Source organism: Labeo rohita, chromosome 10 (genome assembly GCF_022985175.1).
Source record: "Labeo rohita strain BAU-BD-2019 chromosome 10, IGBB_LRoh.1.0, whole genome shotgun sequence".
In the NCBI taxonomy this organism is placed as follows: domain Eukaryota; kingdom Metazoa; phylum Chordata; class Actinopteri; order Cypriniformes; family Cyprinidae; genus Labeo; species Labeo rohita.
Genome location: NC_066878.1, coordinates 10,317,486 through 10,333,657, shown reverse-complemented (window position 1 = coordinate 10,333,657; position 16,172 = coordinate 10,317,486). Strand labels below are relative to the sequence as shown.

Sequence of the window (16,172 nt, the reverse complement as noted above, 5' to 3'; positions counted from 1 at the left end):
AAACGACAAAAAATGTCTATTTAGACATTTTAAAACAAAAATGACTGAAACGTGACAAAAACCAAATTACTAAAACATTAGCTAAAATTAATGTGAAAGCAGAAAATTAATTCAAAATATAGCTGCAAGCAGTAGTTACAGAGGTTCAAGTGCTTAAAGGCATTTAAGCATATATGAAAAAACCCTTTGGCTGTTTCTCAGTTCCAAGAACGCAAAGAACGGACTTGTGTTCTCGTGGAGACCGGTCTTGTTAGGCTTCCTTGAAAGAACAAACTCCGAAGGATCGCTTCATTAAAATAATGCAAAACAAAAAGACAAATGTTTACTTTCACGAGCCGTCAATGTATTTGCACGTTTGCAGTGGGAATCTCATAATCAAGAACGAGAAGTTTAAAGCTTACAGGCTTCTGTCCGCCCGCAGCGTCTTCTGGGATTTTCTAGTCTGCAATCAATGCATCCTCGATTTCAAGAACACATCGAGCACTTTCATGTGTCCTCTGTACTTGCGTTCTTGAGTATTGGAATTGAACTTCGACAGTTAATGATAACGTAGAGAGCGAGAACACAAGGACGCAAGATCGCATAAGAACACATCTTGAGAAACTGTCATTATTTAGCAAGCCTGTAACCACCTAAATCAATGATTTAAAAAAGCATTTGGCAAATCCAGGTAATTTACCTTAGAAATATTTAAATAAATAAATAAACTTTGCATGCTTGTTTAGAATCACATGTCACATGTGTTCACCACACTTTGTGAAGTTTTGAGTTTTCCTTTAGGCTTTATAGGATTTTGGGTAAATTTGGACAGGCCCCTTTTCTAAACTACCCCGTTATCATTTCCAAAAGTTTTTTTTTTTTTTTTTTTTTTTTTTTGATAATTATTGACCTAGAGGGTCCAGAGAATTTATATATATATATATATATATTATGGTTTTTTCCACTTATAGCACCACAAAGTGGCTAAGCTCTGCAATTTTTTCCTGTGACCTCAGATTGAGCTTTTACATAGGTGTCCAGAGTTTGGCAAACATATTTCATTCTGTTCAGGAGTTATAGGCATTTTACCAAAAGTGGCCCTGCCCCTTTCAAACTTTTTGGCATCTCTTTGTGACAGTTAGTCGAAAGTTCAACTTTTTTGGATAATTATTGATATTCACTCTCCAGAGAATCTTTCTGCACTGGTTTGTTCCAATCGGGCAAAAAACCTAGGACTAGTTCACCAATGTAGGTTTTTTAAAAAATCCAAAATACCCGAAAATTACCCGAGGCATGTGTTTTGTCTACCGTGTGCCCAGGATTCCACAGACATAAGACACTTAAGTCTGCAACTGATGGTTTAGGAATTATTAGCAATTCCGTACTTTAGATCGCTGTAGCGCCCTCATCAGGCCGATTGGGGCAAGCCTTGGTGACATTGTAGGGGGTGTGAGTACTACCATCCCTCCAAGTTACAAGTCTCTACGACTTACGGTTTGGCCTGCACGATCAGTTTTACATCTAAATTTTTGATCCTTGGCCATTCTAACAATTACAATAGAGTTTCAGCGCTATGCGCTTGAACTCCTACATAATATCAAAAACTAGTATCTCAACTATACTAAAATAACACTGATGTATGAATATAGGTTGCTATACAGCATGTGAATTAAAACGGTTTAAAATATGCCTAGAACACTACAAAACAACAACAACAACAACAACAAAAAAAAAAATTCTGCAGATCCTCTGAACAAAGTAACATGTTACTGTAGGGATGTAACTATAAATCGATTTGTGCCAAACAGAAACACTCGCATAAATTTATGACAGTTACAGATATAAATAGAATGTCGAATATATACGTTTCACTAAAGAAACACCTCTCAGGCACATTAAAAAGAGAACATGCACCTGACAGAGCAACAACCCATATGAAACTATGTATGAGTGTCTGTGAAGGGTTTAATAAAATTCTCATCTGCTTTTGGCATCTTAGATTTCCCCCGCAGCAGCTCTCTTTGTGATTCCAGACATTTTTGAAAGTTTTGAGCGTTTTCCACTGATATGCTTTCTGTTGTACTTTAAAGTGGCATTACTGATAGAGCTTCTACGTGCATAGCGTACAGACTCAAATCTGAATCCTAACTGATCATGTACAGACCCTAATCAATCATGAAATTCATTATCGATTATATACATGATTGATTATTAGCAGTTTTATCAATGTTTTATCACTGCCCTTCAATCTATAGTCTGGAAGACAGTATAAAGCACATCCTCTGAGAATATTCTCAGTGCACAACTCATTTGTGCAGTTCAAGGAAGTGTAATGTAGAACATGTCCCATCTCCTCCTAGAACCTGTGTGGGTGACAGGTGACATACGCAGAATGCAGTATGCAGTATGCAGTATGCAATGCTTCCTCTCAGTTTTTGGTCAGCAGACAGTTCTGACTCCCAACGCTGGTTCTAGCAAGTGCTAAGCTAGACACAAACTCCAGTGCTTGGCCAAAATGAAGGACTACAAGTAGAAGCTGCATCTATAGACCAGAATTTCTATTTTATAGATGCCAAAGACTCCCAAATATGCACGAGGGACCTGCTTTCTAAAATTTATATGGCAGATATGTTATTTTATATTTTTTACATTTTAGATTTTCATTTACCTAATTTTTAAAAATACATATATAATTTATTTCTTTTCATACTTTCTTCCTTTTTTTTAACACTTCATCCCTGCAAACCCCTGCAATAGTCAAGAGAGTGCAGACCACAGATATCACAGTACAACTAAACATGCAAGTAACTTTAAAAGGCCTAATTTGACTGTCAACAAACGCTTGAGTGGTAATATTTGCTTCACATTTTTTCTTTCATTAAAATTCTGCACACACAAATAACAACGGCGCAGAGGTTAGGCAGTTTTCACATTTAAATTGACGTAAATTAGCTGAATTATGGGTAATTGTCACCATTCCCAGACTGTGCTACTGGGTGCATTGTCTTTTTTTCTTTTTTAGCCCACAAGGCCTTTGTGTCTTTCTCATTCTTGCACATTTTATGCATCCTCGTTTTCCCTAGGAGCTGGATGATGAAGGAAACAGCAGGCCTTTTCATTCATAAAATACTAAAGTTTTAGCTAATAGCTGTAATATATACCCTAATGAAGAATGGGTGCAATTATAGTCAAAAAATTTTTCAGCATTTCTTTACCAAAATTAACATCTCAAAAGGTACTTTGGAGATTATAACTGAATGGAACTCATAAAAAAGCTCTTGGTCTTTAAGTGGCTTCATTTTTTCCCGCAATCATTGAGCTCATTGAACTTTAGAAGATTAAACCCCAAGACATGACATAAAAACAAAATGGCATTGAGTAAGTACCTAAAATAAGTACATGCTTTGTCACCGGTTTAAAAAAATTCCATATAGTTTGAATGCATGTCATCCTGACATAATATATTTGTGCTGTCATAGTCATGTGACCTACAATGTCAGTTGTGTTAGCTCACTACTGTGGCCTCATAGGATAGATGCTGACCTACTATATAGAAGAAAAGTAGCATATTTGGACATAGCCCAAGTCTTTTGCCACACAATAAGCACGTATCAATGTTTACTGACTTTTTTGAGTCTTGAGTCTAAAGTGCATTTGACCTTGTGATTCCATGACGGATCTCAAACTTTTCTCTGTCAGGTACTGTTTTTCATTTTTCCCCCGGATCATATCAGGACATGTTCGATTGATGCTATTCACTGTTACATATCTGTCAGCTCTAACAATATATCATTGTCATCAGTCGCACTGCTGTTATCCAAACAAAATGCTCTGCTCAACAATCAGTCCTAGAATGAAACATTACAGTGAGAACAAACTGAACACTCTGGATGAATGTGAACAGGTTTTTATCCAGCATCCAATTATTTTGGCAAAAAAAACAACCAGGTTCAACAGTTTGTAAAAGAAAATACTTCATAAATGCAGAGGACAGAACGTGGCTGATGAATATAACATGGTTTCTGCAGGTTTTATGAGGGTAAATTTAAGACCTTTTTAAAACCAACTAAAGAAAATTTAAGGAAAAAAAAAAAAATCGAAGAGTAAACAATACAGCAATATGTTCCCTAAGTATAGTTTGAGTTTTACTTTCGCTTTCAAATTAGCAGCAGTTCAGCATCTAGCAACTGTTTGAGTTTTCCCTCTTTTTCTAGCTTTCCTTCCGTAAAAGTGCCGTGCACATTTTACTTTCACTTTCAAATTAGTGGCAATTCGGCGTCAAGCAGTTGTTTGTTTTTAGGGCATTTGAGTTTTCCCTCTTTTCTTCACTTTCCTTCGGTTTCAAGTAGCTTGTAAAAGTGTCCTGCGCATTTTACTTTCACTTTCAAATTAGTGGCAATTCGGCGTCAAGCAGTTGTTTGTTTTTAGTTTGTTTGAGTTTTCCCTCTTTTCTTCACTTTCCTTCGGTTTCAAGTAGCTTGTAAAAGTGTCCTGCGCATTTTACTTTCACTTTCAAATTTGTGAAATTTCGTTGTCAAGCAGTTGTTTGTTTTTAGTTCGTTTGAGTTTTCCCTCTTTTCTTCACTTTCCTTCGGTTTCAAGTAGCTTGTAAAAGTGTCCTGCGCATTTTACTTTCACTTTTAAATTAGCGGTATTAACGTAACGTAACAAACTTTTATTAACAAAACTAATACTACACCATGTTATATGCCTAATATAAAATAATAACTTGCACAGTTTAAATAGGTATACAAAACTGAAAATCAGTAAACACTATGTAACCAAATAAATAAGAAACTTAGAACGTTTATTAGCAAAACGAATAAGAAAGCTTGAAGCACGACATACACATTGCACGCCTAATATAAAATAAAAAAAAATAAAAAATACAAATTTTAAATAAATAAAAAAAAAAAAATCAGCAAACACTGGAACCAAATAAATATGAAACTTCCACTATCACTTTAGATGAATAGCAGTAGTCAGCAGGCTTTTCAAAATCCAAAATATTTTTAAAACAGACGCTTTTCTTTTTTAATCTCTTCCGCCATAGTCTTGTCTTTCCAACCTCTCTCTTCTTGTCAGTCTGCTCTACTCACTTCACCTAATAAATGAAATCTGATCTGTAATGCGACTGTTGTTCGGCATAAGTGCATTGAGCAGCCACGTTCAGTTTTTATTGTATTGTCTGTTCTCTAACCGAATAAATGATTTTTATTACTATAAAAAAAATCAAAATGACAAGTTCTTCGGGTGACTGACAGATGAAGCAGCACATACCGCCATCTATTGCGTATTGTTTAATGAATATTAAACAGCCTAAGCCACGTAGCACAGAAATTATGCTTTCGATGAGGAAACAATCCCTCACGAAAATTAATGCCATGATCATATGAATTTAAGACTTGCTGCTCTGATTTAAGACCTTTTCAAGGCCTTAATTCACGGAAAAGCGATTTAAGACTTTTTAAGACCTGTGGAAACCCTGTATAATGTACTGTTGTATGATTAAAAACGATATTTAATTTTGATGATGAGTTTCCCTTTGCTCCACTCAATGTAATTATTCATATTTGAGTCAGACAAATATAATTAATCACGGCGAGTTCAAGCTAAGTTTTTGTTCACCGATGTATTGGACACCTGATGGCCTGGATACATGGAGTTTGTTTACTAACTGCTGAATGAAACTGTTTGTTTATCTTGTTTTGATCCTTTTTGTCTGTTTATCTCTATTTTATGCTGCATTGCACTGTGACCGCTGGCTGTCTTGCTGTCACGACTGGATCTTGGATGAACACAGAGGCATTTTGTGTGTCACAGTTTGTTTCGTCATTCCAGTCTTGACTGCCTATTTGGATATTTATTTTTCCCACTTGGTGTGCTTGTTTTGTTTAGTTGTTTGTTTAGAGCACTGTCTGAAAACACTATATGAAATATACTCCACATTAGGGCTGCATGATTATGGCAAAAAACATAATTGTCAATTATACCCTTGAAATTGTAATTGTGATTATTAATTACGATTATTACAATTTACATTTAATTATGTTTTGAATAGCTTTATACTATTGTTTGAAGCACTGCATGCCACCTTTTATATAAAGTTTCTTCTTTACATATAAAAAAGTATAAATTTAAAAATTAAAACTTTGGGGGAAAAAACCTTAGGATAACCCACATACATAATTGTGGCATCTGTAATTCGATTAACTGTGCAGCCCTACTCTACATAAATTAAAGCAGGTTTTCTATTAATATGAGTGGAATTTTTATGTTAAAGTCACAATGAAACTGAAGTAGCACCAGATGTTTTCTTCCATATTGTGACGTACATCCAAATGGATTATCGCAAAAGAAAAACATGTAGAGCAAAGACGAGGTCGATTTTAGCAGCTGGGTTTCCATCCAAAGTTGCGAAATTAACTTATGCGCAAAATGCTATCGCAAAAAACATTTGTGAATAAGGACCGTTTCCATCCAAGTCAAAAGAACAAAATCATCACTTCCTGGTAAACTGGCACTAAATATCACTAAGTTGGACAAGGCACTGAACATAATAATATTAAATTACTTTTTTTTTAGCATTAACTTTTTTTTACCCTTATAATGGACTGCGATTGTGCCCCGATTTTGAACTTCCAAAAGGCAGTTTAAATGCAGCTTCAAACAATCCCAAATGCAGTTGTAAACTATCCCAGCTGAGGAAGAAGGGTCTTATCTAGTGAAACGATTGGTTATTTTCATTTTAAAAAAATACAATTTAAATACTTTTTATTTTCAACGCTCATCTTGCCTTGCAGTCCTTTAACTCTGTAGACAGTTAGGGTATGTTGAAAAATGTGAACATGCTAAAAAGATCAAACGCCCTTAACAAAAAAGGTAAAATAGCGATATAGGGCGAATTTGAAGTTGAGGGAGAACATGAGATGGAACATGAGTTTTTTGACATACCCTAACTGTCATGAACAGGAAAAAAAACAGTCCAGGCAGAGTAAGATAAGACGAGCATTTGGCATTAAACAGTATATAAATTGTATTATTTTTATTAAAATAATCGATCGTTACGCTAGATACTGCTAGATTCTTCCTTGACTGGGATCGTTTAAAACCACATTTGGGATCGTTTGAAGCCGCATTTAAACTGCATTTTGGAAGGTCAAAATCGAGGCACCATATCAGTCCATTATATAGAGAAAAAATGCTGAAATGTTTTCCTCAAAAAACATAATTTCTTTACGACTGAAAAAAAGACATGAACATCGTGGATGACAAGGGGCTGAGTAAATTATTTGTAAATTGTTGTTCTGAAAGTGGACTTCTCCTTTAAGGGATTTTTTTTTTTCCACAATTTGGCATTTTCTGATGCGATACTTCAAAATGCGCATAAAACCGCCCTATACTGCTGCAGAAGTACCAACCCAATGTTTACAAAGTGAACATGCAAAAAAAGAACGCCCTTACAAAAAAGGTAAAACAGCGATGTAGGATGATTTTAAAGTTAGAGAAGAAAAAGAGATTCAGTTTTTTCAACATTCCCTAGCTGTATTAAACCGGAATACACAGAGGTCAGGCAGAGCTAGACAAGACAAGCACTTGAGGTTAAAAAGTATATAAATTGTATTTTTTTTTAGAAAATGGACGGTCTATGTCTCCTTCGATTAAAAATAATGGCCAGTGCAGTGGCTGCAACATATTTAAACCTACCAACATCCATTGCCATGGCTTATTACTTAAGGAAAAAATTTTGTTTTAGTTACATCGGTTAAAGGATTACTCCACTCCAAAATGAAAAATTTGTCATTAATCACTTACCCCATGTCATTCCAAACCCATAAAAGCTTGTTTATCTTTGGAACACAATTTAAGATATTTTGGATTGAGGTTTGTGACTGTCCCATTGACTGCCAGGTAAATACCACTGTCAAGACCCAGAAAACTATAAAAGACACCATCATACATCTGCCATCAGTGGTTTAATCTGAATTGTAAGAAGCGACGAGAATACTTTTCGTATGCAAAGAAAAAAAACAATTCGTCTCCTCCACATCAGCGTCGCGCCATTTTGGAGAGCATCCACTGGATGCAAACTGCATACGCTATTCTGTGTCAGTCGCACCACACAGATACGTTTTTCACATATATTTATGCTTTGATTTGAACGAGAACAACGTATCCGACAAACATAGCATTTACGGGTTTGGAACGACATGGCAGTAAGTGATTAATGACAAAAATTTTATTTAGGGTGGACTAATCCTTTAATGGAAACACTGTCAATTCACAATTTTTGGTTTATTATCTTCATTCATAAAATATCGCAAAAGTTTCGCGCAAATCTGTAATGGAAACTGATTTGTGGTAAATTTAATTAAGAAAACTGAAATGTACGCATGAATGAGTCATTTACAAAGTGATCAATAACATAAAATGCACTGAAAAAATATTATGCAGGATTTATTTTAAAACTATTTTCACTCAGAAATACCTAGTAAATTTTACGAATAATTACAAAGAATGGAAATTAATGCATTGAATTAAACATTATATTTTGAAAGAATGAAATGGCGTTTCCTTGTAAAACAAACTCAAGCAATCTGTTTTATTTACAACTTAAAATAATTTAGCTTCTTTTTAGTTTTGAGTAAAAATATGGTTAATATCCATTTTATTTCATGTTAAAATGCACATTTGTACATTTGAATAACATTAATATTTATATTAAAATACAAATTATGTTTCTCAAAATATATCTTTTTCACACTTTAATTACTTCATATAATACGTACTGTCATATTACTTTCAACGTTCAATACTTTGCTACAAATGATGCAAAACGATGTAATTCACTTTGGATAAAAGCATCTGACAAATGAATAAATGTTCTTGTTTAATCAATAAAGGCATGAGTCTAAACCCTTTCTAACGCACAAATGCCCACAACAACAAAAGCAAGCATGCACACGTACAAACACATAAACAAACCTGCACACAAGTGACTGCTCAATACTCAGGTCATCTCGGACACAGTCTTTCTCTCTCTCTGTTCTTCTTTTCAACATTTCTGTTACTGTCTATGATGTATTCCACACACTCCTCATAAAGACATCACAATGATTTCTGCAAACACACAGGCCAAATGCATCATCAAAGAAAAAAACCTTCTTTCTCATTCAAATTCATGAAATCTTGTTCAAACACATCCCTTCTGACAAACACAAGAAAACACAAAGGGATAAGGAGTCAGCATGCATACCAATGCTCTCGCAGAGAAAGAGCCAGAGACATTAGCTATTCTCCATTCTCTCCGCCACTGTGATCGAACCCTTTGATTTTCTCATGGGGCTCATTCTAAACGCTCAAATTCGTTTATTGTTATTTCAAACTCAACCTATGAGAGGCTCAATAAAAGCGAGTACGTTCTGATGCCAATGTTTACAACCTACATTAGTCGTTAATCATTTAACAAATATTTCACAGAGTGTTCGAAACGATGCGACTTTGGAAACCAGGTTCCTAATTCGCCATATCTGTACAGGCTTTTAGGGAAATTCTGCTGACGGTCAAAGAGCAGTGCCATTTCACAGTGCTGAACATACATCTGAGGCCACATGGATCCAAATCTAAAAGGATTAATTTCTCTTTATAGCCTGTGAAATACTTGCACCAGCGCTGCACATTCCCTCAGTCAACACTGTGATACTTCCAGAGCCCGGAGATTATTTTAAACCACTCACAGGAATAAGCTGATGCAGCTGTATATTCTCAACAAAATCTGCTCTAAGATTTTAAAAACAGTCATTTGTGTATGGTTGGACAATAATTATATGATTTATGGAGGTCTTAAACAAGAATGCATGCGGTAATGGTCCTGCCCGACACAGTTGGACCAAAGCCCGACACTAACAAAATTGCAGCCATACGGTCACAAAATCTGTGCTGGTAACCAGTGGGATGATAAATGGCATCGGCCGACATCCTATATAGGACACATTTATGATTTAATTTATTTTTGGGGTAGACGAGTAAACAAATTTCGTTTTTCCTTCACGCTGATAGGAACTTGTACATGGCTGTATCAAACCACTTACTTACTGGCATCCGTTTTTGGATTCGCTGGCGTGGACGCAGCATTATGTAAATGTAGGGCCCAATGAAATCTGTTTGACTTTTTTCCAAAATTCCATTTTATTATTATTTTTTTTTAAATTTAGTTTTTATCCATTTAAATTTTTCTACAGTGTTTTAATGGTTAAATTAAAATAATATCAGTGAAAAAGCATGTCTAATTATTTGAAATGATGAAACTTACAAAATTATCTAGAGATAATGTTTATATGTCAAAATAAAGGGGGCCATGTGACAGACCCGCTCCATGTAAATTAAATTAGCTTTTATTATATCACTGATATGGAGATTTGCTTATAAAGTTATATTTCTAAAAATGTAATACTAATTTCTTGATGTTTAAAACTTTTAATGATGGAACACTAATTAAGTGTCTAATAAAATATGGGTTACATAAATAAAGCATGCAGTATTCAGCTGGTCATGTGATCTCAAAATGGCGTCTACTTTGGGAGAGACCCACTCTATGTAAATTAAAACAGCTTTAATTATGCCACTGACATATTGTTTTTATAGTTAATTCACTTCTAGTTTTAGTTGTTTTTTTTTTGTTTTTTTTTATAAAAATATTTATTTAACATTTAACTTGTATAACAGGAGGCACTTCAGCTGTAACTAACATTAACAGCTAACATGTTTTTATCAAAATGTGGACCTTTTTGAAATCTCAGAAGTTATGGAAATTAAAAATGTATAACCAGAAATTGACTTAGGACTATTGCGTATGTTAGATTGTTATTGTTTACATCCCTCAAAATCTGTATAATTAATTTAGAGTCACTGAAAATTGGAAAATGAAAAATCTAGTTTCTTTCTCTATCATTTTAGTGTCTATTTTTAGTTCATACTTTGCGCATAATCTGTGGAAAAAGCACTTGCTGTACCCTGTCGAGCAATGTTGATGTGAACATTAGTGAAAAGCTAAGGAATGTCAATGTATCCATTACAGCTCACTGTTATGCAAACTAACCCCACCATCACTGCATGTCTCCAGCGACTTGCACTTGTTTATATGCCAATCATAACATTCAAATGACAGATGGCAGTTGGCTGCACCTATATTTTCAAGAGCACATAGGGACAGTCTCCTGTAGCTCCAGCCTGATATACAACGTCCTACCAAATCCATGTGTACCTGTAAGGGTGTGAGTTTATCTAATAAAACGATTCGTTGCTCCAACGCACATCCATCTTAAAGACAGATCACTGTGTGTTCAAGACGACAGAACATCTGTAAACCAGCAATATCGGATAAACTTTGACAAATGTCTCCGATAAAGAGGGTCCACACATTGTGGGGTCGAAACCAAGTCCCCCCCAGGGACAGAACTGATGAAATACCTTTGGAATCAATATAAGGTTACATCTGGAGCTAAAGTACTCCTTCATTCTGCTCTATACACTAGTCCAAAAAAAAAGACCCAAATTATGAATAGCTCTATAGAGTAAACTTAAATGTAGATCATTTCATCGTCTAGTTTATTTATGGATGTCCATATAAACTATTATTTAAACTATAGTTCATTTCACAATCCATCCCACAGAAGCAATATGCCAAGCTTTCTGTTTCAACTGAAGTCCCATCATTTGGAGAGGAACATCAAATCAGTCTTGGGTAGGAAAGAGGATTAATGTAGGTTGTTAAAACTGCTTTGGGGATTTACCGTGATGGCAAAGTCAGACAGCAGCAATCATCAGACACTACTGTGACTACAGGACGCTTTATCTCAATAACACACAGAGGAGAGCCAGTGATCAAATCTCTCAAATCTCATTTCGGTGATGATGCTGCTGCTGATGGTTTAATACGAAATGAGAAATGCATGCATGCATTGTTAGTTTACTTTCAAGATGACCTGCCAACTTCTTAAGCAAAGCAAAGGTCAAATCATCACAAACAGAACAAGTAATAACATGATTTATGTTTTCATAACATTTTTTCAAAGTTTTAACCCTTATACAGACTTCTGTAACAAGACAGATTATTATAGTAGCTGCATTTATGACAATGCTGATAATTTAAGTGACTATTCTACATGGATATGCAGATACGACATAAAATGAATGCATTTAGAGGTCATCAAACATCAGACAGACGGTCTATTTTTAAAAACAAGTCCACTGAAGAGCGGTGCGTGACAACAAAGACCCTCTACGCTGAGAACTGAAAGTTTATGAATTATCAATAACTGCAGGTGACAATGAACGAGTCCTGAGAGACGATCACTTACCAATTCGTATGACCTGCTGCTCACTAAGGTAAAACTTTGACATCAAGTAAAAAAGGAAAAATAACAGTCTTCTGCGCTTCTCCATGGCTCTGTAATCAAAAAAGGTAAAAATGAAAAACTTCATGTCATAAAACTGGATTTAAGGAACCATAGCGCGCCCTCATCAACTTCCATTCACCTCCCATCGCGCGCAATGCAAAAAGCCAGGTATTGCCTCAAAAACAACACGTTATCATCCTTTCCCCGTAAATCCACGACGTAAGGTATTCTTCAAGATATTTCAGGTAGGATTTTGTGCTGATATCCTTTGTTCATCCCTTCAAATACTTGTAGCACCCCGCGCACCGCGAGGATAGTAAAGAGCGCGTTCCTCTCACAGACTCATGATCCAGACGCAGGATTAAAGCAAAATCTCCTAAGCGTTTGGCTTTCTACAAGACGTTCTCTTCATTTTTAAGTTCACACAGATTGAAGATAAGTTTGCAGGGTTTTAAATTCTTTTTAGTGTCTTTTTCTATTTCTATTTTACTATTTAAACTAGACACATATTCAGTGAGATGTCACAATCCGTTTGAGGCAAACTGAGCCGAATGCTGTTATAGGACGTTAGATAATTCCAAGTAATTAGTTCATGTTCAAAATATATGTGTGCACGGGACAGTCCACAGAAATTAGTGACGATATCATGTTCGCACGAAATGTTCTTTTGAACCGATTCTTGATTGACTCGGTTGAAATGATTCGCAGCGCTTTGTAGATAACTCTTTTGCAAATCATAACTTTGTTTAGCAGTAATACTGTGAAAGACTCAATACATATTGTTAATATAATAAAATATAATATAATAAAATACAGCGAAAAGCAGCAGTTATCAAAAATCAAACTTAATAATTTTTGAAACACTTTTAAGTGATGACTCGGCTGCATTCGGTCATGTTCATGGGAACGAGCCGATTCGGTAAATTTAATCGGACCTACCAACACCGCAGTGAATTAAAAAACTCGTTTTTGCCAAATGGTGGAACACAACGCCACCTGTTGGATACATCTTATAACAGCACAGGGAGAAGCAGGAGATCAAAAAAAAAGTTATTTATTCACTAAATCATACACCTTAAAGGGATAGTTCACCCCAAAATGACAATTCTGTCATTAATTACTCACCCTCATGTTGTTTCAAACTCGTAAGACTTTGTTCATCTTCCAAACACAAATTAAGATATTTTAGATTAAATCCGACAGGTTTCCAACCCTGCATAAACAGCAAGGGCCAGAGTTCAAGGCCCAGAAAGGTAGAGGATATTGTTAAAATAGTCCATGTGACATCAGTGGTTCAACCGTAATTTTACGAAGCTACAAGAATGCTTTGTACTTCATAATGCTACACACGGACTATTTACTTCATTTCTTTGCCTTGACTGTGGTAGGAACCTTGCTGTCTTTAGAGTGTTGGAAAACTCTTGGATTTCGTCAAAAATACCTTAATTTGTGTTCCAAAGATGAATGAAGGTCTTACGGCTTTGGAACAACATGAAGTAATTAACGACAGAATTTTCATTTTTGCATGAGCTATTCCTTTAACATGATGCAAAGTTGTCAGTTGTAGCACATATTATTCATTCAGTTTTATTTTCCTTATTTATAAGTGAATTTAAAAAGACAATCCATATTGTTACCAACTCAACAATTTTTACAATTCCCTAAAGCATGCATTTGCATGAGAGTCTAGGCTGGCTGAGCTGAACAGTGTGTCCAAATTGATGCCACTGTGGCTGGAGGTCTCAGCGATGCTTGTTTCTTCTCCTGCCCTGTCGAGGGGCCCAGAACAGCACTGCAACAACCCGGCTGTCCATAGCAAACATGAGGCCAGCCAGCCTACAAACAGATCCTCCCCCATGTGGAAACGAATGGAGCTCAGACCACGATCGGCATGGAAGATGCTGAGTGCCGTCCAGGACACAGGGATGAGAGTGGTGAGTGAAGCGAGCAGGTGCAAACAGGCTGCTCCAATCAGGCAGCGCCTGGCACTGTCGGGACGGCTGCACTGAGTGCTCATGAGTGAAGTGATCCATGCAGCCGCAGCCAGAACCAAAGAGAGAGTTACAAAGTAACGAGCTGACCACGGGGCTGGATCTAAATAGGCTTTGCATGTTAATGAAGTGGCATCATGGTTAAAAGAACATTTAGTCCAAAGTCCTTTATATTCTGCCCATGATTCAGAGCGTACAGTGAGTTTCCACCTCGGTGACCCTGTGATCACGGATACACAGAGAAAGCTGAAAAAAGCACAAATCAAAGCTAGTATATCAACACACAGGATTCTTTTTCTCCTCAGTCTGATGAATGTTTCATGTGTTTGATTCAGCAGCTCATCCATGATTTCTTCTCAAAGCTCTTTTTAACACTCTGTTGGTGGTGTCTGCAAGTGGCAAAGCTAATATTGATGATCAACTGTGGCTGGTTGGAGAGAAGTAAATCCTGGAGCATTTCAAATAATGCATGGTCGCATTTTTACCTGAGTGCATCTATTGACACGTTTATGATTTATTATTCATTAAAATTGACTAGTCAGCAAGCTGAAGTGTGTGGAAAGAATAGAAATGCTTTAAGAGGTGAAAAAAAATCAAAATCCATAAAGCAGATCGACCACCACAAATCATTTCATAACCCATAACTAAGCAGTTCAATGATCAGGAAGTCCAACTACCCAGTCAGAACAATACTATTTCAGCACATTTAATATATTAGCTTATTAATGGCATTTAAAACTTACTGTACTTACCTGACGGTACACATTATTTCTTCAAGAACAGGACTGATAAGGAAGTGTTTCTCAAAGGCTTACATTTCCAAAATTGATGTTATTATGCGAGACACTGTCCCTTAGTTTGTTGTTTTGGTAACATTCTTCCCTCAGGCTCTCATGGTCTGTCAGCTACCTGAAATAGAAATGTGATGTGCTTTTTAGCAAATGGCACATCCAATTTATTTTTCCTTTAATGGTAGATATGAGTGTTGTATTTACAGTAAACAAGGTTAATGGTGGTTCATTTTCTAAATCAAAATTGGTTTCTTGACAGCGGAACAAAAATTGTTCTAGTACACTTGGTTTAAATTGCGGTCCAAATGAGTCCATATGAACATGAAAAAATCTATAATAGTAAATATCATAAATAGTCATATTAAATGTCTATAAGGTTGAGAAAACACCTTGTTTTATACATCAAACTAATATGGGTCCTACATATATGTCTACAACTACTGTTGTATTTACATCAAATGGGGGTTTAAATGTAGGTATTATATGAAACTAAGAAATTTTAAAACCCTGAGCATATTATGCTACAAAAAGAACAGCTGATGATTCAAACTGTTCTTGATATGATAATGTATCAAGAGCAGGAACTACTAATGGCAACTACTTTGCTTAAAAACGCTTTTGCCTCATACAAGGACAAAAACAACCCGCAGGAGAGGACTGGAGAGGAGGAAATGCTGGCACTGGTTGAGTGCCCATTAAATATGACTCACTTGTATCATTTCTGCGGGTGGAAAATGTAGAAAAGATATTGTAGACCTTCTATTTTGTGTTCGGGAACGTCATTACGGATGCATTTTCATGAGGGGAAAAAGCGGCGGTTTGTCCTCAGGTAGTTGGTGTAGCGCTTCACTGCCATCTTGAGGTTAAACTTGATAGGACAAGGACATTTTTTAGAAACATTTCAATGTGGTGTCAAAATCTGAGTGAGATTACAATTACCATTGTTTCTCCTTATGAGGATTAGGATTAGATGTTGGGATGGATTTTAGTGATAGGGACCAATGAGGTAGTAG

General features: G+C 35.9%; 1 protein-coding gene across 6 annotated transcripts in view; it reads right to left on the bottom strand.

The window, feature by feature from the left end:
* The window catches only part of grik1a (glutamate receptor, ionotropic, kainate 1a), an 82,516-nt gene extending 66,387 nt beyond the window's left edge, over positions 1-16,129 (bottom strand). For 4 of the 6 annotated variants that reach the window (XM_051121859.1, XM_051121864.1, XM_051121860.1 and 1 more), the window contains exon 1: positions 12,339-12,999. In XM_051121859.1, coding sequence (XP_050977816.1) covers positions 12,339-12,462 — 124 coding nt within the window. In that variant the 5' untranslated portion in view covers positions 12,463-12,999. Of the gene's footprint in view, positions 1-12,338; positions 13,000-15,120; positions 15,278-15,869 lie in introns of those variants that run through there. The other 2 variants (XM_051121862.1, XM_051121863.1) reach the window with 2 other exon arrangements.
* Between the last annotated feature and the right edge of the window lie 43 nt (positions 16,130-16,172).